This window comes from Canis lupus, chromosome 28 (assembly GCF_003254725.2).
Source record: "Canis lupus dingo isolate Sandy chromosome 28, ASM325472v2, whole genome shotgun sequence".
Classification (NCBI taxonomy): Eukaryota; Metazoa; Chordata; class Mammalia; order Carnivora; family Canidae; genus Canis; species Canis lupus.
Window position 1 is genome coordinate 27,890,656 of NC_064270.1, and position 20,770 is coordinate 27,911,425.

At 49.3% G+C, this 20,770-nt stretch overlaps 1 protein-coding gene across 4 annotated transcripts in view; it reads left to right on the forward strand.

Moving 5' to 3' along the window:
- Positions 1-11,450: 11,450 nt before the first annotated feature.
- The window catches only part of SLC18A2 (solute carrier family 18 member A2), a 77,600-nt gene continuing 68,280 nt past the window's right edge, over positions 11,451-20,770 (forward strand). For all 4 annotated transcript variants that reach the window (XM_025467370.3, XM_035707760.2, XM_035707761.2 and 1 more), the window contains exons 1-3: positions 11,451-11,530; positions 11,818-11,952; positions 13,420-13,774. In XM_025467370.3, the coding sequence (XP_025323155.1) occupies positions 11,832-11,952; positions 13,420-13,774 (476 nt within the window). In that variant the 5' untranslated portion in view covers positions 11,451-11,530; positions 11,818-11,831. The remainder of the gene's footprint in view (positions 11,531-11,817; positions 11,953-13,419; positions 13,775-20,770) is intronic.

Sequence of the window (20,770 nt, forward strand, 5' to 3'; positions counted from 1 at the left end):
CAAGGCTGTGCGTGTCCCTGGGTGCTTCCTTGTGTCAAAAGGCAGCCTTTAGACTCCGTAGCCTCCAAGTCCCCTTCCAGGCCTGATGTTCTGTTCCAGCGCTGCCCAGGAGAAATTGGGTGCAAGCCACAAACTTGGGCCAGTGATTAATTTAAAACTTTGTAGCAGCCTCGTTAAAAGAAGAAGCAACAGGTGAAATGAGTTTTAATAAGATCTTTTATTTACCCTAACGTGTCTAAAATAGTATCATTTCAGCATGTAAACTAGACCATTCTCTTATACCACACACAAAGATAAACTCAAAATGGATGAAAGATCTAAATGTGAGACAAGAATCCATCAAAATCCTAGAGGAGAACACAGGCAACACCCTTTTCTGAACTTGGCCACAGCAACTTCTTGCAAGATACATCTATGAAGGCAAGTGAAACAAAAGCAAAAATGAACTATTGGGACTTCCAAGATAAAAAGCTCCTGCACAGCAAAACAATAGAAAAGTTATTAATACTTTACATCTTTTGTGCTAAGTCTTTGCAATTCAGTCTGTATTAACATATGAAATAAATGCTGACAGTGCATCTCAAGGCTGGTTGCATTTCAAGCACTCCAAGGCCACGCGTGGAGAGTGGCTACTGGAGTGGACAGTGCAGGTCTACCTGGTTCATCTGCTGTCTAGCAGATGGGGAAACCGAGGCCCAGCTGGCTGGGGCAGAACTGGCTCTGGCCCCAGGGCTCCTCACCATACATCTGACGCTCTGTGGTCCTGCTCTGTGAGTGGCTCCGCGCAAGCTTCCTCGGGGAGACTAAAGAGGAAGAGGTCATTTCCTTTGCTGTCAAGGAGTTAAAGGTCCAGTTGGAAAAAAAAACAAAAAACAAAAAAAGAACAAGCCCAAGGGATCCCTGGGTGGTTCAGCGGTTTAGCGCCTGCCTTCGGCCCAGGACATGATCCTGGGGTCCTGGGATCAAGTCCCATGTCGGGCTCCCTGCATGGAGCCTGCTTCTCCCTCTGCCTGTGTCTCTGCCTCTCTCTCTCTGTCTCTCATGAATAAATAAATAAAATATTAAAAAAAAAAAAAAGAACGAGCCCAGATGAACCTGTTGGGGCACACCACACTCTGGCAATGCTTTGGTGGGGAGCAGACTAACAGGGCTGTAAGCATTCTTAGAGGCAGAAACCCAGAGAAGGTGGCAGCGGTCACTCCAGGCTTGACTGCCTTATGCAGAGAGGACTTCAGCTGGGCTCTGGGGCCGAGAATATTTGGGAAGGGGCGTGAGGAAAATGTGAATCATGTCTGTGGCTTGGAGGGGTCCAATCTGATGAGGGGAGAGGGTGGAAGCTGGGGGGTGCGGTGGGGGAATTGCTGCCGACCCGAAGAGCGAGGCTGAAGGGTTTATTTATTTATTTTAAAGATTTTATTTATTTATTTATTTATTTATTTATTTATTTATTTATTTATTTATGAGAGACACACAGAGAGAGGCAGAGACAGGCAGAGGGAGAAGCAGGCTCCATGCAGGGAGCCCCCTGTGGGACTCGATCCTGGGACTGAGCCAAAGGCAGACGCTCAACCGCTGAGCCGCCCAGGTGTCCCAGGCAGAGAAGGGTTTAGATTTGAGTATCAGGGAGCCACCTTGGGCTCTTGAGCTGGGGCGGGACTCGCAGGAAGCCGTGGTTCATGGCTTCTGCTGGGTTCCTGATGGAACCTGGTCAGGAGGCTGCTGGAGCAGGAGCTGGTGATGGGGATTGGGCGTTAAGAGGAAGGAGGAGCCATTCCACGGAATTGGAGGAAGCCTGCCCCGTGGCCCTGCTTCGATGGTGAAAATGTGCCCAGGTGATGATATCTGGGCATTTTGCTTCTCCCTGGGCTCCCTTGTCCAAGAGCAGGAAGGTCATTTGAGGTGAGCAGATCTGCCCAAGCAAAGTTCGGAGAGAGGAAGGAGCAGAGGTTGGGGTGACCGGGGTCCCGGATGACTGCAGGGGAGAGGGCACGAATGACTCGGTTCCTTGAGATTTAACAAGCAGAGACAGCCATCCCTCATGGCATCATAAACGGAATGGGCTTTTGGTGAGTCAGTGGAATGGTGGGAAAAAGGTTTTTCATGCCAAACCAGGTAGGAGGAGACAGGGCTTGGCTAGGTGGAAGGGGGTACACGCTGCAGGTGCAGGGAATCGCTTTTGCAAAGGCAGGGGACTGGATAGGCCTAGCACGTCAGTGGGCGGGAGGGGAGACACCTGTTAAGGCACGGGTCCCTTCAGTTGGTTACCCTCAGATGGCACTTACTTCTTAGGTTATCTGGGACCGTGAGCCAAACGCAGCGTTTTCTGTGCCAGGCAGTGTGAGGCTCTGGGGGATGATGTGGTGAGACACCAGAGGACCTGGCCTCAGCTTGCATGGAATAGGATGCAAAAGTCAGACATTAATCACAATCGCAGTGAAATTGTGATTATACTAAGTGCCAGGAATAACAGGGTTAGGGTCCTATCAATACAGCTCGGTCCGTGAGGACTTCCCCAAGAGGAAATACTTTGCCATCCACTTGCTCTCTTTCTTTCAAAAGTTTATTTAGTATCAAGCTAGAGGAGACTTTGCTTAACAGAACATTTCAAGCCTTGAGTTACAAAAGAAGACCACATTATTCGCACTTGTAATTGGCTTCCCTTTTTATGCTTGTTGTTGGCAGGCAGGGAAAAAATTAGCATATGGCTGAAAGATAAAATAACTACATTTCTATGGAAACCTTTAAAATGAAAGGTGAGGCTTATGTTAAAAGTCCATCCATTTACTTTTAACTCACTTGTGTCTTGACCTGAGGCATAAAGGCTAAGGGGGAATTAAGTAGATCAAGGGGAGGAAGGGAGGACATTCTGGGCAGCAGAAATGGCCTGAGGGAGGGCTCTGGGGTGAGGAGTGCAGAGTGCATAGACAGATGGGAGACTGGAATGAGAAAGATAATCAGGCAAAGAGGAAGAGGAAGAACTTCGCAGGCAGAAGCAGAGTGCAAAGGCCCTGAGGCGGACAGGCCAGCTTCCAAGGAGCCCTTTGTGGCTGGAGGGGGACAGCAAGGCAGAGTGGCATCAGAGAGGTGTGGAGGCTGCATGAGCCAGGCTGGTGAGGGCCTTTCAGGCCAGAGCTCTTCAGGCTGCAATGTTGGGACCCTCGGGACCCACAAAGACATCTGAAGCCTTGTGAGAGCCCAGGTAACCAATCATAAGGGAATCCAGTGTTAGATCAGAGGCAAGGGCAATGTGGCAAATAAAAATGGACGTGGTGGTTGAGGCTGGACAGGGTCCCATGAGCCACAGTGAAGACATTTGACCTTATCCCAAGTGAAGGCCACTGCCTTAGAACAGGGAAGAGCATGACCTCACTGGTGTCTGGGAGCTCTCTCCAGCTGGTGGTGAGGAGGGTGGACTGTGGGAGGCCTGGGTGGCCGTTGGGGTAGCCACTGGGGATGACGGCAAGTGAGGGTGCAAATTCAAGGCATGAAGGTAATGAAACACCGCTCTTCACAGCTGGCTGGCTCCTTGCCGCCCTCAATTACAGCGAATGTCCTCAGACAGGTTGGTGATTCTATTAAAGTGGCCAAACCTGGAGACCTGCGTTTTACAGATAATGCCGCATGAAGCCAGTTAATTCAGTGATTGGATTATTAAGTCAGAGCATCTATGACTTAATTTTATCGGCAGTCAGCAAGGCGTCCTTCAAGGGAATTGACATTTGCTTTGCCGTTCCCTCTTCAACCACAACAGATTTGGTTCAATTTTAAACAGAAAATGTTCTTTTGCAGTATGCAGAAGAGCTCAGAAAGGAATGGAAATGAAATGCGCTTGTTCCCCCCACCGATCGTACCCTCATTATTTATATGTATGCTCAGCAACTGATCGAGCTGGCTTCAAGGGAAAAAAAACCCGAAACCCCAAAACCAACCAAACAAAAAAAACCCTTTGAATGTGATGAAGCCTGGCTGAGACCTTCCATGATCACCGGAAAAGAATGCAGCCCGCTATTGTTCAGGGTAAATAAATATCAATTAGGCCAATGTGGTTGTTGGTATTGTTTTGATCTCAAATATCTGCTGATTCTTTTGGTCCAGGTGTTCCATCAGTTGAGGGGAAAGAAGTGTTAAATCCCTCAATTAGGGGTGTCTGGGTGGCTCAGCGGTTTAGTACCGCCTTCAGCCCGGGGTGTGATCCTAGAGACCTGGGATCGAGTCCCATGTTGGGCTCCCTGCATGGAGCCTGCTTCTCCTTCAGCCTGTTTCTCTCATGAATAAATAAATAAAATCTTAAAAAAAAAAAATCCTTCAATTAGGATTGTGAAATTGTCTTTTTTCTCCTTTTCTGGCTTCGTTTCATATGTTTTGAAGCTCTATTATGATGAACATACCCACTATGATGACTATGTCTTCCTACGGCATTGATCACTTTAGTCATGACGAGAGGACCTTCTTTTTATCTCTGTTTAAAATTTTGTTTGGGAATCAATGTGATCTGACATTAATACAATTATTCTACCCTTTTATGGTGACGGTTTGCCTGGTATATTTTTCCCACCCATTGACTTTCAACCCATCTGTGTCTTTATACGTAAAGAGAGTCTCTTATAGGCAGTGTAGAGGTCAGACGATTTTTTAAAATCCATTCGGACAATTTCTGTCTTTCAATAATAGTGTCCATTACCACTTAATGTAATTTGGGGTATAGCTGGATTTTATCTATCATGTTATTGACTCCTCTGTGTTTTTGCTCATCTGTTCCTCCTTCCCCACCTTCTAAAATTATCCGAACACTTTATAGAATTCCACTTAATTTTCATTTCCTGTTTAGCTGTTTTGCTATTCTTTGCATTATATTTTACAGGTGCCTGAGAGATTACAATACACACCTTTAATTTTTTCAGTCCATTTATCCTTAATAATATACCACTGCACACAAAACACAGAAGTCTGGTCACTTTATAACATCTTCACCACCCTCACCCCTTAAGTTATCGTTGTTAGAAGTAATACAGCCACACAGGTCAGGAATCCATCAAAACGGTGTTGTACTTTTTTTTTTTTTTTTGACAGTGTTATATTTTTAAAGAGTTAAAGGTTTATAAAGTAAATGGAAAAGGTTAAAATAAGAGAGAGGGGAAAAAGCAGAAAACATCTGAGTCTTTTGCATCTCGCCAGATATTTATTTACCTTTTCTGCAGCTCTTCGTTCTTTCCTGAGGATCTGGGTTTCCATCTGCTGTCATTTCCCTTCAGTCGGGCTTGAGACACAGCACAGCCCTGCCCGTCCCTGGGAGACACGGTCCACGTGGGTTTATATGCCAACTCTGCACGGAAAGCCTTTGTCTTTTCCAGGCTTCCATGGCTGACGGTGTCTTTGGGAAGGAACCTTGTGTACAGAGAGCTGATCATCTGTGCACACTATGGTCACTGGTCTTTGCAAGGCCCATTTCTTGGTTTATCCCCACTTCTTTCCACTTTCCACCTCACCCCAGATCCCCCTGTTCCTGGGCCCCTCCCCGACAAAGGCATCCGCTCCTGTGCACTCAGTACACAGCCTTGGATATGTATGGGGTGCTCTGCGCGCTTTAGATGAACCAACATGCAATCATGCCGTAGAACTTGCTCTTCCCCGCCCCCTCCTCTTTTCCTACTCAACGTTTTGTGAAATCTGTGCTACTTCTAAGGGCTCCAGGATGCTCCTTCTAGTTTCACTTCTTTATTCTCTAATGATGGAAACCAGGCTTGCCTCCAGCTGCCCACTGCTGCCGAGGGCTCTGCAAGGTCTACCCGTTTTTGGCCCTCGTAGGGATTTCCCTGAGACACAGGCAGGGGGAGACATAGGCTGGATCGGAGGGGCCCTGTTCACTTCATTCCCCCAAGCGGTCCTGATGGCTCTCCAGTCCCCACCCCACCCCAAGATCAGGATCCCCATTTCCTTACATCTTCACCAACAAATGGCATTTACCAACTTCCTAACTGTTGCCGGGCCAATGGGTGTCTCGTTGTTTCTCATGGTCTTTGGCATTTCTCTGATCACTAGCATACCTGAGTGGCATGAGCTTGGTAGCCATTCGGGCTTCCCCTTGGGTGACGTACCTGGTGCCCTGTGCCTGGTTCTCCAGGGGGGCACACCGGCTCCCCCCCCCCCACCATGTTGACATCGGGCTTCACTAGGCTCAGAACTATGCTGTCTTTTGAAGATGCCTCCGAACACTATTTGCCTTTCCCAGTTCAATGCCTGGGAGTGGAATCTTTTCCTTAATTCCAAGTTCTCTTATAGGGCGAGTACCTGAAAATTTTCCCCACGGACCACCTACACCTTCCAGGTACTCAGCACATTCACTTTTACAATGCCAGAGAACACTTTTTAAAATTTTGATTTCATTTTAATTCCAGTATAGTTAATGGTGTTATTTATATTTAGTTTCAAGTGAATAATATAGTGAAGCAACACTTCCATACATCACCCAGGGCTTGTCACAACAGGTGCACTCCTTCATCCCCATCACCTGTTCCCGCCACCCCTGCACCCATCTCCCCTTTGGTCCACAGCAGTGTGTTCTCTAGAGTGAAGACTCTGTTTCTTGATTTGCCTCTCTTCTCTCCCCCTTTGTTCATTTGTTTTGTGTCTTAAATTCCACACACGGGGTGAAATCATATGGTATTTGTCTTTCTCTGACTGACTTATTTCACTCAGCATTATACTCTACAGCTCCAGCCATGTTGTTGCAAAATGGCAAGATCTCATTCTTTTTTTATGGCTGAATAATATTCCACTATACACATATCCACATTCAATCTTCTTTATCAATTTGTCTATCCACGGGCTCTTGGGCTGCTTTCATAGTTTGGCTACTGTAAATAGTGCTGTTACAAATATAGGGATGCATGTATCCCTTTGAATTAATGTTTTTTTTTTTTTATTTTCTGGGTAAATACCCAGTAGTATGATTCCTGGATTATACAGTAGTTCCATTTTTAACTTTTCGAGGAACATCCACACTGTTTTCAACAGTGGCTGCACCAGTTTGCCTTCCCATCAACAGTACAGTTGAGTCCTTTTCCTACACATCCTCACCAACACGCTACTTAGTGTTTTTGATTTTAGCCATTCTGACAGGTGTGAGGCGATATCTCATTGTAGTTTTGATTTGCATTTCCCTGATGATGAACGATGTTAAACATCTTTTCATGTGTCTTTTTCCAATGCCAGACAATATTTTATGAGTGTGAACATCTGCTGTGTGCCTGGCACTAGGCAAGCATCATCTCCTTGAATCCCCATAACAGCTCTGGGAGGGGGCCTCTTATCATGCTTGAATGACAGATGAGGAATAAGGCACAAAGGAGCTTAGTAAAAGCCCAAAGTCATATAACTTGTAAAAGTGACCCAGGCAGGATGCTATTTATAGCTTGGATTCATTCTAGTTTATCTCGAATAACGCCTATTTCAAATAGCTGCTATGTTCGAAGCAGCTCCCTATCATTCATGCCTTATCGTTCCTAAATATTGAAATTTACTGCAAAAAGTCAACCCTGGTGGCACCTTTGTACCTTTCCAGTCCCTAGTGTTTGAAAAGGATGGGAGCGGGTGGAGGCAGGGGGGTCGGTGGCTGAGCTCACTGATCCTAGTTCCCAGTAAGAACAAATGTGTCACTAGGAGGCTTTCTCAGAACCTGGTCTTCAAGGAGTGGCCTCCAGCAGGGGAGAGAGAAAGAAAAATAGAATCTTCCATTTTGAGCAAAGGTGATTTCTCTCTGGTTCCCATGGCTCTGCATCAGAAGGGAACCCTACCTGCCCAGTGCTCATACTCTTTACAGGCACTTAATAAGCATCGACTGTGTTCAGCAATCTTGGTGATGATCAAAAAGAGTGGCCCTTGTCCTATAACCTAGAGAGACAGAGATAATTGATTACACTCATGGGAATATTATTCCTCATGGGCAGACAAGTTCTGGAGGAAGTAACTGTTCCGTGAGGGTTTAAAAGAGAAGGCCCTGTCTGATAATGGAGGGGGGGTTTCCATGAAAGGATGGCTTCTCCTAAGAAGTGACATTAGGGGGATCCCTGGGTGGCGCAGCGGTTTGGCGCCTGCCTTTGGCCCAGGGCGCGATCCTGGAGACCCGGGATCGAATCCCACGTCGGGCTCCCGGTGCATGGAGCCTGCTTCTCCCTCTGCCTGTGTCTCTGCCTCTCTCTCTCTCTGTGACTATCATAAATAAATAAAAATTTAAAAAAAATTTATAAAAAAAAAAAAAGAAGTGACATTAGGGCTGATAAAGAAGAATGAGAAGGTGATAGCTAGGAGAAGAAGGGGAAGAACTTCTCAGGCAAAGGGAACAGTGCAAAGGCCCTGAGGCAGAGAAACACTGAGAGGAACCAGGGTGGCTGAAGGGGAAGGCAGGGGCTAAGTGGGGTAAGAGAAGGTTATGGAGTCCCAAAGATCCAGACCAGACTGGGCATCCCAGGCTGGATCTTCAACCTGGAATGCCAGGACGCTGGGTATATGAGGCAGTGTCAGCTGCCTCCTCAGTCCCAAGCCATGGGAGACCCTCGATTTACACATGTCCTCTATTTTAAAGGATTGACATGGACCCGGGTAGAGACATGAGGTTGCTCCTATATCACCTCCCCGTTCACTAAATCTCCTGTCTCCCACTGGTCGGAGAAGAGGCTCAACTCTCATCCAACCTGATTCTTACTACCTTACTGTGTTATATTGTCCAGAGGCACAAAACCAAGAGCATCCAGAGGCAATGTTAGTGTCTGTTTTGTCAAGGCTCAAAAAATCCTTCCCCGATCCATCTCACTGAGTCATGCACTTCTAATACAATTTCTCTTTCTTTCTTTCTTTTCTTTTCTTTTTTTTTTTTATTTTATATATTTGAGAGAGAGAGAGAGAGAGCATGAGCTGGGTGAGGGGCAGAGGGAGAAGCAGACTCCCTGCTGAGCAGCTGCTCAATGTGGGGCTCAATCCTGAGACGCTGGGATCATGACCTGAGTGAGCCGCAGGCAGATGCTTAGCTGACAGCCACCCAGGCACCCCTACAATTTTTCTTACTATGTTTAATATTCATTTATCAAAATTCTTATGTGTGTATGATGCCTTAATGATTGTTCCAATAACACGATTGTAAAGGGAATTTTAAAACTTAGAACATACAGCCAGAAAAAAAACTATTTTAAAGCTGATGCATATTCATAATTTGTTGCAGTTTATGTAATAGACAAGGCGGTAAATAAAGAAGTGATAAAAACATTACAGTTGGATCAAATTCTGTTGGAAGTGCAGTGAAAATATACTTTGAAGGCATAAAGAATATAATGTAAAATTTTTGGCTTAAAGAAAAACTTCATTGTATTTTTTTTAGTATAATACGGTGGTTTTACGTTCTTGTACTATTTATATTCCATTGGGTGCGTTTAAGTGAGAGTTAGGCTGGTTTATATATAAGGGTCACATATACACTATACCCCAAAGCATTTAAATCTATTAAAAAAAATGTTAGATGCCAACTCAAAAATGTGTGGGGCATACAGATTTTTAGAGCATTCTTTTGTGGGTATCAGTGAAAAGTGTGAAGACGCTGTCGTGGCCACGATGCTCCAGGGGTGGTGGCAGAGATCAGAGGGAGGGAGCATGGAGAGTGGCTTTTTCGTGGGCTCCAGATTCCTCCCACTGGCTGGGCTGGAGCTGGAGCTGGTGTGGCTTCCTGTGTTCACCTGTATGGCACTGCTACCAGAATATGTAGGCACCCCAAAATGGTGATTTTTGCCTGCTTGAGCCATTACTGTCCCCCAGCATCAACCATAGCGCCTGGCACATAGTAAGCACTCAATAAATATTTATTGGAGGAATGGATGGGGGATACACCAAGCTTTTGCTTTGCGCGGGGCACTGTGTTAAGGGATTCCCATTTCACCTTTACCACGACCCCACAGTTGTCGCAGTTAGTATCCTCATTTCAGAGATGGGGAAACTAAGGCACAGAGAGGCTACGTAATTTGCCCAAGGTCACCTATCAAGGAAGTAGCAGAACAGGACCCAGGCAGGCATCCTGACAAGAGCGCTTAACCATGACACCTCTCTGCCCAAGGAAGCATGGAGCAGAGCCTGTGTCTTTGGGTTCTGGAACTCCGGGCTCTTGGGGGCACTCCGCGGGGGTGATACCCTCCACAGCCATCTACACGACTCCCTGCCATCTGCCCTCTCCTCCTAAGTGGTTTTCCTTCTCTCCCTGTTTAATATTTAAGTTGACACATCCTGGGACATCCCGGAGTCCCCATGTTACTGACCTACTTACTTATCCAACCATCTTTCTCACACATCAGGGGGAGCATGGGGGTGTATGGAAGGAAGGAGGTGAGAGGGTGGGGGGAGCACCATGCCCACCCCCCCCACCCCCCCCCACCCCCCCACCCCCCCCCCACCCCCCCACCCCCCCACCCCCCGCTGTAGGCAGCTTCCAGCTGACAATTAGCCAACATTAATAAAACAAGGCTGGGCTCCAGGTTAGGAGACTGTAGCAGAGTAACATTTATTCTAAGTGGCTTTCTAAGAAAATAGCTCCAGTTCTTTCCACCCCCTAGAAGGGTCTCCAAAGCTCCAGCTGTGTCAGGGGGACATCGGTTTGTTTCTCTGCTGCTTATAAAATGGAGGGACCTTGGAAATCAAGAGTGGGCCCTTACCCCTTGGTAGTGAGGATTACAGCTCCTGAGCACCCACAAACGGGCACCGTGTCTGTCCTAACCTGAACCCCCCCCCCCCCAGGTTCCCTCCCCACCTCCCCACCTGGCACAGCACCCAGCAGAGGACTACAGACAGCATCCAGAGTCTGGGCCAGCTGCCTCCTCAGTCCTTTTGCTAACGTGCCAGGTACTTGCCTGGTCTCTAGTGTCCCCTGTCCAGGGTGACCTACTCCTGGGGGCTCCAGAGGCCCAGGCCCCTGCTCCTACTTTCGGAGTCCTAGGCTCCAGGGCCTGGGGTCCTCACGTCCCCTCTCCCACTAGAGGGTGACGGATCGGTGTCCCCTTTCCCTGTGAGGGTACCCAAGGACCTGCTGGTCAAAGACCCCAAGCGGCACCCTGCATCATGCTCCAGAGGGGCGACAGGAGAGGAGCGGTGGGGCGCAGCGCGCCTTCCCCGGGAAAGAGACCGTCCCTGCCTCCCGACACCCTGCGACCCCCACCCAGCAGCCTTCCTGTCCTCACGGCCAGTGTCAGGGGGCAGCGAGGCTCGGGGAGCAGCTGGCCAGGAGGAGGCGCGAACCGGGGCCCTGGACCTCTCCATCCCTTGGGTCGCCGTCGCCGCGGGGGCGCGGCGGAGGGCGGGGAGGCGGGCTCCGGTCCCGGCAGGGTGGGGGCCCCCCCGAGGCCGGGACTGGGGGTGGCGCCCTCCCGCCCCGCCGGCCGTGACGTCAGAGCCGGACCGGGTAAAGCGCGCGGCGGCGGCGGCGGCGGGGCGCTGGGGTGGAGCCGCGCGGACGGACGGAGCCCGGGGCGCGGGGCAGGCAGCCGCAGGCGACCTCGAGGTAGCCGGGGGCCCGGCGGGGGCGGCGGGGAGGGGCGCCCGGGCCGCGCGGGGGTCCCGGGGCGAGCGGGGCCGCAGGACGCACGGGGCGGGAGGAGTGGGGGGCGCGGGGCCCCGGGTTCGCGCCCCGACGCCGCGGGCGCGCGTCTCTGAGCCGGAGCGCAGGTGCCCCGAGGGCGCAGCCGCCGCAGGTGAGCAGAGCGGGGGGCGCGGGGACCCGGCCGGGGTGTGCGGGGCGCGGGGAGCCCCCGGGCCGCCGCCCCTCAGCGCGCCCGCCCCCGCCCGCAGCCCAGCCGCCGAGCATGGCCCTGAGCGCGCCGGCGCTGCTCCGCTGGCTGCTGGAGAGCCGCCACTCCAGGAAGCTCATCCTGTTCATCGTGTTCCTGGCGCTGCTGCTGGACAACATGCTGCTCACCGTCGTGGGTACGTAGGGACCCCGTCCCCGGCCGCCCCACCTCCCCTGCCGGAGCGCGCCCCGGGAAGGTTGGGGGACACACTTTGCAAAAGCACCTCCTTCCTCCCCGCGCCCCCCGCCCCCATCCCCACGTCTGCCCACTGGGCTGGTTGCAGCCGCGTTTTGTGGCTTCGTTTTCCTGGTGGTCAGGTCAAAAAATGTGACATCTGTTGAGAACCAGAACTTGTGTTTCCTCCTGATAATTTCCTGCTTCCCCCTGCCTGCTTTGACCGCGATGAAAAGATTTCTACTAAGAACCGGCAATCCCTCGGGGTTCGAAATAACGTTACAATAATTATTATGCAAAAAAATTATGCTGACCTTATTATTATTACAATAATTATTATGCAAAAATGATTATTTTTATGCTAACCTGGAATTATGTTAATAGTTATTAACAATTTGGCTTATCATTTAAAGGAAAGGGTCAGCATCCCTCCCTCCCAAAAGGGAAGTGACCTGGAAATATGTTGTATTAGTGTGCAAGGTTCCAGGTGGAAACGTTTCGGGACCTTTTCAAGAGCAGTTTGAACAGTGTTGGATTTTAGTCTTTTCTCTACAATGGAGTTTTGAAGAACTAAATAATTAAAATCCAGGGCTCCTAATAAGCCCCATTAAGAGCACAGTATTTGGTGTACTTTTCTTAAAAATCTCCAAAATTTTAATGAATAGCTTTTTAAGAGAAATTGGATTCTCAGGGATGGGTTATTCCCCTCCTCTGCATTTGCGGGTTCTCACCTCCAGGATTACCTGGGTAGGGATCTCATCAGAGTTCAGTAACAAGGACCATGCTTCTCCTTTGTGTGGAATGCTTTGTTGTCACACACAGGCCCAGAGCTGCTTTTACATGAGTTTTTCTTTGCCTTTGTAGAAGTCTCAGGAGTTTTTCCATTTTCCGGGTTGCATGAAACATTGGGGGGACTTCCGACTCAAGTAATGGAAAGATGAAGTGGGCCTGTTGCAGGATTTCCGAGTTATTACTTCCTGTGGGTTTATTTTTCCCCTAAGACCCGTAATGAAATTGAGATGCCTCTTTCCTGGATTCATTCACTTAAAGGTCTTTCTGAGTTTCTCTCTCTGGGGAGCTCCTGTTGACCCCAGGTCAGCACTGAACAGACTTCAGACCACATTTTGCTCTCCTAATGTAAGGGAACCCTGAATGAGCAACCCCACAGAGGCCCAGAACCCCAGGCAGGTCCCTCCTGCACAGTAGCTGGCTCTGAGGGCGGCTGGAGCTCTCCTGGCCTCCTGGGGCTTTGTTCTCTCCAGTAGCTCTGCCGCGTGAGGCCCTTCCAGTGTGGGCCCAGGGATCCCATTCCAGGGGCAGACCACTCTGGGCCCCGGGTGGCATCTGACACAACCGTCATTTTGCTGCCGTTGGCCCCGGGGTGGGCTCCCATATAGCCACAGCCTCCCTGTTGTGTTTTTGCCCGCAGTCCCTATCATCCCAAGTTACTTGTACAGCATTAATCATGAGAAGAATGCCACGGAAATCCAGACTCCCAAGCCAGTGCTCACCACCTCTACCTCAGACAGCTTCCAGAGCATCTTCTCTTATTATGACAACTCCACCGTGGTCCTGGGGACTGGCAGCCCCAAAGGACCCCCCGAGGGGCTGCTGCAGCTGGCCACCACGCAGCACCCGGTGACTAATACATCTGCTGCGCCTCCTGACTGTCCCAGAGAAGACAAAGCTCTCCTGAATGAAAATGTGCAAGTTGGCCTGCTTTTTGCCTCTAAAGCCACCATCCAGCTCCTGACCAACCCCTTCATAGGGTTGTTGACCAACAGGTGGGTAGGTGCTGAAATTTTGGCCAAGGAGGGGTTTTTTTTGGTTGGTGTCTTTTTAAAAGAGTTTATTTATTTGAGAGAGAGAGAGAGAGAGAGAGATAAAGTGAGCGCACATGGGGAGGGGCAGAGGGGGACCTGGGAGAAGGAATCTGAAGCCAATTCTGCACTGAGTATGGAGCCCAATGCCGGGCTCGATCCCTCAACCCTGAGATCGTGACCTGAGCTAAAACCAAGAGTTGGAGGCTCAACCTACTGAGCCATCCAGGTGCCATCTGGCCTAGGAATTTTATATTTATATTGTTGCAAGGTCTTTTCTCCCTAGAATTCTGTTTCTTGTTCATTTATCAGAATGTGGAAAACCAGTGGTGGGTGAGGTGGGGAGAACCCTGCACCTTCACCCTCCTCCTCCTCATGTTTCTCTCCTTAATTGTGATATCCCTTTTGTTCAACCTTTTGGTTTCCCCTTCTATCACTTAGAAAATAAGAAACTATTGAAACAGAGTAAAGGGTCCCTCCCCGAGTGGGAGAACTCAGGTTCTGTCTAAATGCCAGATTTCAGTAGTACATTTGTCAGAATCACCCTTGGGTAGCAAGACCTCTGCAGCCACCATGGCATCAGCATTGGATTCTGTGTGTCACACAGCTCTGTCTTTTCTTCTACCCCGGGTCATCCACTTCCCTATAGAAAGCCAGGGTGGTTTGCTTTCAAGCTGGCGTAGTAAAGGCTCAAGATGGCAGTTGGAGAGGGGTGGGGGGAATGTGGAGAAAGACCAGTAGATGGACCTCTTAGCTGGCTCTGAGGCCCTGGGCAGTGTAAACAGCTCCCTGGCCAGCTACTGAGCTGCGTCCCAGTGCACAAATAGAAAAGTGAGGCTGTTTTTTGGAGAAGTCAAACCAGTGAATAATGCCCCAAGCCAGCTTTATGTTAATCTGGATATTCTGGGTGATTTTTTTTTTGGACCCCTCTGAATTTTGAATAATTGTTCGCATCTCTGCTGTCAGTGGCCATCCGGCAAGTATTCTTCTACAGCTGAGGTGGCCTAGCTCTGCTTGGTACCTTGGGGATCAAAGTATAGGACAGGAGGCTTGCAGAGAAAAGGAAGAGGCAATCCCTGAAGGTGGTGGCTGCAAAGAGGGGGAGCTGGGGCAGTGTGAGTGGTGGGGTGGGTTGCTCTACAAACATGATAGCTCTAAAGGCAGAAAAAATGGTAGAGGGGAGTGCCCAGCGTCCTACTTGTGAACCAGCCCCAGACACATGAGCAGAGACAAAGATTACAGTAGGCAAGGAGCCCGTGGGTGGAATGAGTCTGAATAAGGTAGTCAAGGTGACAAGGAGGGTCCAAGACAAGGCTGTAAGTGGCCCCAAGTGCCAGGTTGGGAGAGGAAGGGGTTTTGTTGGTGTGAGGGGGGTGCTTGGGAGCCACTAGAGGTTCTAGAGCCAAGTTGAAGAGGTGGGAGCCAAGCATGGTTTTCAGTAGGTCAGCCTGGCACCCCATGTAGGCTGGGAGCAGGGACATCTTTGCTTCTACCCAGGCTTTGGCCTGTGGTAGGGGAAGCAGGCCCAGCTATGTCATTTGCAGGGTCCTTTGTTCAAACATCATTGAGCATTTCAAGACCGTAACAGCAGAGCATTCAAGCAAGCAAAGGGCTCCTATGAGAGTGGGGCCAGCTCTGGGGCAGAGAAGAGGAGGTCTGTTGAGTGAGGGGGCCCGGGGTGGTGGCAGAGGCTCAGAGAGACAGATCTGGTCTCCCCCAGCACAGGCTACCCAGAGACACACATGGGTTACTGGTCACATACCTGTGGCCAGTTGGATGGAAGCATGTTTTTAAACTTCTGCAGTTTGACTCTCTGGACCGGGTAGTGGGGCCACCAAAGACATTTTAACAATCCCAAGCCACGTCCAGCCCCCCAATATTGTGTCAAGCAATATTATGAAGCTTCTGGGTAAAGTGTGCTAAGTGCAAATGAACCTCATGAGGACAGGGTGACTGGGAGCCCCACCTCGAAGCATCGTTACTGAGGTGCCATTTGCAGGTTCCTCTCTTCTTCAGCAAGAAAACCAAACCGTAGTTGTAGGGTTGTTCTCAGCCTCCAAGAGTGCTTCTCTAAATGCATCTGGTGTAATTACAGAAGACGTCTCTGGGTTTTGTATTCTGAGAAAGCAAACAGCTCAAACGCTACATGAGGAAAATTGGCAAGGCGTTACAACAGTAATGTCTTCAATCACTTGGGCACGGATGTTCCTAGCTGAGATGCTTAACACAGCACTTAGGGACTTGGCCAAAATGGTGTGAGTATTCCAATCTTCCAAATGCAAATGGTAAATGAAAAGCTTTTTTAAAAACCTCACTCTCGTTTTCAATGCTTTGCTCACACCATGGGGAAGAAGCTTGTTTAAAGCCAGTGGGACCTTTTATTCTATGAAATACTCCAAAGAGTTTACCGTTTGTAGTCACCCAATACTATTTGGGGCACAAAAAAGGGGAATCTTCCAAGAGAAACCTAATTTTGTTTTGTGACTTGTGAAAGTCAATCTTTTCTTATGAGTAATCCGCTTTGCAATTTAGAACAAAATTGGCATCCCTAACTGGTTCCCCCAGGTACCCAGCAAATTTCAAAAGCCTCTCCAGTGGCACCTTGTAATATGGAAATGCAAACAAATTTTAATACTGATGTAGCGTAAACTCTGTCGTCCCTCCAAAACGCTCGTAATTTTTGTGTATATTTTTAAATATTTTCCAAGCCCAATAGACATGAATTTGGGGGGACCGGCAGCATTTCTGGGCGCCCCATGGCTCTGCTTAGAGAAGGGCTACATTCTGCTTTCCTTAACAGGACTTTCCTTGTGAGCTGCTGTATATAGTCTTTTGATATAATTTGTGCCAATCGCATCCTCAATTATGAACAAGATGTGTGACTCACATTGTCAGCGTTGTAAACAAGTGTGTTGAAAACAGCATTTTGCAGTTGGATAATAGTTTCTGATTAAAGAAGGGCGGTGAAAAGCATGGAGCATCAGAGCTTGAAGAGGCTTCAGCAAGGGCTTTGGGGCCAGTCCTGCCGTTTTGTAGGCAAAGAAGTTTTCATTTCTTCTTCAGGGGCTATATTTTTACTGCAAAGCGGGTGCCCACTCAGTTCCCTTCCTGAGTGGAAGAGAAAGCACCCGCCCCAGGGCAGAGGCAGGACCAGAGCCAGTGTCCAGACTCTGTCTGGGTGTCTTCCTCCCTTCCTGTGCTTTCCACCTGCTTAGTGTTTTACAGCTTTTACATTTAGCTACTTAGAATCAATGGCGCAGGTCAAAATCTGTCCTTCTTGCATCTGTTTGGGCTCTCTCTCATTGTACCAGGCTGAACTAGTGGAGTGAAAGCCCAAACGGTGAGTTATTGATTGCTATTTTTTTTAGAGATTTTTTTTTAGAGATTTATTTATTAGAGAGAGCGCATGCATAATGGGGGGAAGGGGGAGAGGGAGAGAGAATCTCAAGCAGACTCCCTCCTAAGCATGGAGCCCCGCCGTGGGGCTTGATCTCACGACCCTAAGATCATGACCTGAGCTGAAATCAAGGGGCAGACACTTAACCAAACAGAGCCATGCAGGCGCCCCCAATTGCTATGTATAATCATTGAGCAGGGAGTTTAGAAAAAACTAGTGTGGTTTTTTTGGACACACCCTCCCTCACCTCCCCAGCCCCCCGGAAAATATCTTTGTCTAGCCCCTGGTGTGATCTGGCCCTGCTTGCCAGCATCTCTGCAGCGCTTGGGGAGGAAAAGCCTTCTCCATCCCCCCCAGGAGGCTGGTAGGAGCCACTCCTTTCAAGAACCATTTGCGGCAAGTGGGACCCACTCATCATCACATGCGTCGCAGCCCAGACCCTCCTGTTCATGGTCAAGTTGCGGCTGCGAGTGGCTCTTTCAGGCCGGTGATACAAGAGGCGGGCTGCCTATCTGCTGTTCTAAATACCGGATAAGAGCCCTCATTCCAGACCCTGAGTATAAAGTGGCAATTCCCTAGAAATGTTTAAGTGCCCACAGGGCGGCTAATATGATATGAGTTTTATTCCTGTTTTATTTCCGTTTTCATTTCTTCTTCAGGGGCTATATTTTTACTGCAAAGGGGTGCCCAGAGAGGAGGGAGCGAAGAGCCTTTGATTTTAGCAAGTGCAGTGATCACATAAACAACAACACACTTTGCAAAGCCCGCAGGTGCCTTGGTTGGCTTGACTTTTATCTTGGAGGCTCGTGTGACTCAGAATCCCAGTTTATTCATTTCACGACTGCAGCTGTGTGTCAGAGGGAGGGGGAGGAGGCATTAGACCAGCAGCGTCTGTTACCACCTGCCCTGTACGTGAATTTGAGGCCTATGTACACCTGACGGGAGGGTTCCCAGGCAGGCAGACGATGGAAGGGCACCTTTAGGTTTCTCTCCAGGAATCAGGTTAAGGACGCGGCATCATGGTCTTCACTTGCTCACCGCAGGGCTTCCGTAGCGGTTGTATCTGGAGAACCAGGAGCTATTCCAGACTATTCCAGATGCCCTTGGATGGCCGGGGAACGAGTTCACTTGGGGTGCTGGGGGACCGCACCTTCGGCCCCCTCCTTTGCTCATCCTCGTGGTCTCCTAGGTCTGCGTTTTATCAAGCCAGCATCAGTGGCTTAATTTATTTGCATAGTTACCCCTATATTTGAAAGCCGGTTATTTGTCCTCACAAATCTTAATCCACATCTGAATGACAAGGAGGAAGCCGCAAGGCATGGATCTCTACAGAATGGGCTGCCGTGATTTTTTTTTTTCCTCTAGCTTCAGCCAGTTGGTCTGAAGTAGGCTTTGTGGGAAGAAGCAGTGACCTTTTCAGTTTTTCTGCGGACAGGGAAGCCAGCCCCTCCTGAAAGGGATCTCCCGTCCTAGATGTCATTAGGATGGTGTGACACAGTCTCACTTGTGCAGTGAAGAGAAGCTGGCAGTGGGATGAGGCGCTTCTTGGGGGAGCAAAGCCCCCACCTGAGCTTCATGTCAGGGAGCAGGGGTCGCCCCCACACACTGAGGAGTCCAGGGCTCCACAACCCCCCGCAGGCAGCTACCAGCCAAAAAAGACAGACCTGAGCACTAAACCGAAGAATTTTGTTTTACATACGAAACGATGGACCATCAGCTCCTTGGTACATCTCAGCAATGTAAGGCGTCATCCCATTTCCCGATGTTCACTTGCTGTACCACCTTCTAGAAGATAACTGAGAAGGGTGATGTCACCCTTGACGTCTTGTCTCCTCTGATGATAGCTTTGTACCCTTCCAGATCCTCTACTGTGTGTCCTTGCTGTTGTCATGTCCCAGGGCAGAGGGAGCCTGAGTTTTATTTTATTTTTTGTTACTGATTATTTTCAAAAAGATTATTTATTTATTCATGAGAGACAGAGATGGAGACTTAGGCAGAGGGAGAAGCAGACTCCCTGCAGGGAACCCCATGTGGGACTCCATCCCAGAACCCCGGGATCACACCCTGAGGCAAAGGCAAACGCTCAACCTCTGAGCCGCCCAGGTGCCCTGAGGGAGTCTGAGTTTTAACAGGCCTGAGAAGGGAGCTTGCATTGGTCTCTATGGCAAAGATAAGCTAGTTATTAAAGGAAAAAAAAGTATTGATTTTCAGTGATGAGTTAGGGAATACGGAGTTTCTCCACTGGTGTGTAGGTATATATAATGAACATAACTTTTATTGCTTTGTACTTTTTTTCTGGGGATTCAATATATGACTTTTAGTCTATTTTCAATTGGATTAACTGCTCCCTGATGCTCTTAAAGAGGATGATCGTGGGCCTGGGATGATGCCTAAGGGGATAGAAATGGGACATTTCGCTAAAGGCTGCATCAGATCTAGCTCCGCTTAGCACTGAGACAAGAGGCTGACTCACATGTTCATGATTAATGTCACTTGAGCCTCTGTCCATTTAGGAGATACTGTGAGGAAGGAGAAAGGGCACTGGTGATCTGCCCATCTCCCGGTGACCCTGGGGCACTGGACATCTTTCCTTCGGAGGTGCGTGCTCGGTGGGGGAGGGGGAACAGAAGAATTTGAGGGCGGAGAGCTCCAGGATCTGCCCCTTATGCCCTGTTGCCTTAGGGCTGAGCCCTGGGGGAAAGATGCTGCCCAGCACTTTCCACCGGGCAGCCCAGGCAGCAGCTTGGCCAGCGCTGAAAGTCCAGAGTACGTGCGTGTCCAGTAACAGGAAGAAGCGGTGTGAGCCCGTGGTCCCCAGAGTGGTGGGCTTGCTCTGGCACCATGGGGGAGCCGCTCTGTGTTTGAACCTCCACGTTCTCATCCAGCATGAAGGTTTAGACTGGCCAGCCTGTGAGTTTCCTTCGTGTTTGGCCATGTGGTTATTCCATACATGCTTTATTAAAATCCCAAAGGGATTTAAAGACAGTAGCTGCAGTGGTTTTAAAGCAAACACAAGACCTGGGCTTGATAACAAGAATCCTATATAAGTACACATCCCTGCATGGAGCCATCTGGCGTTAAGCCATAGAGCATTCATTCCACTCACCCGGTGTGATCCCCCACCAATATGTATGCTAGCAGGACCTGGCATGCCCTAGGCACTCAAGATAGGTCCGTTATCCTGAATTAGGGGCAGGTTACTTAATTTCCCTGGCCCTCAATGTAGTCATCTGAAAAATGAGGATCGTGCCAGCTGCCTCACGGAGCTGGGGTGAGAATCACGAGTGGTCCCTTTCCTAGTTTCCTATTAACGTTCTTGTGGAATGCTAGAGGCTCCTGGTAAGAGGAAGTTACTCTGGATGTGTCCTGCCAGGTCGCCCCGGGGCCACTTATCCGGCTGCAGACTGAGCATCGCTGCACTGGTATTTCCAACAGCTTTGACAAATAGATCGTTTTCCAAGGAGTATGTTGAAAGGGGGTGAGAAGCCTAGGTTTATTGCAGGGCAGCTACAGGCATCGCCACAATTCCTTCTTCCCCCAAGATGTGCAGGAGTTGCTGAGAA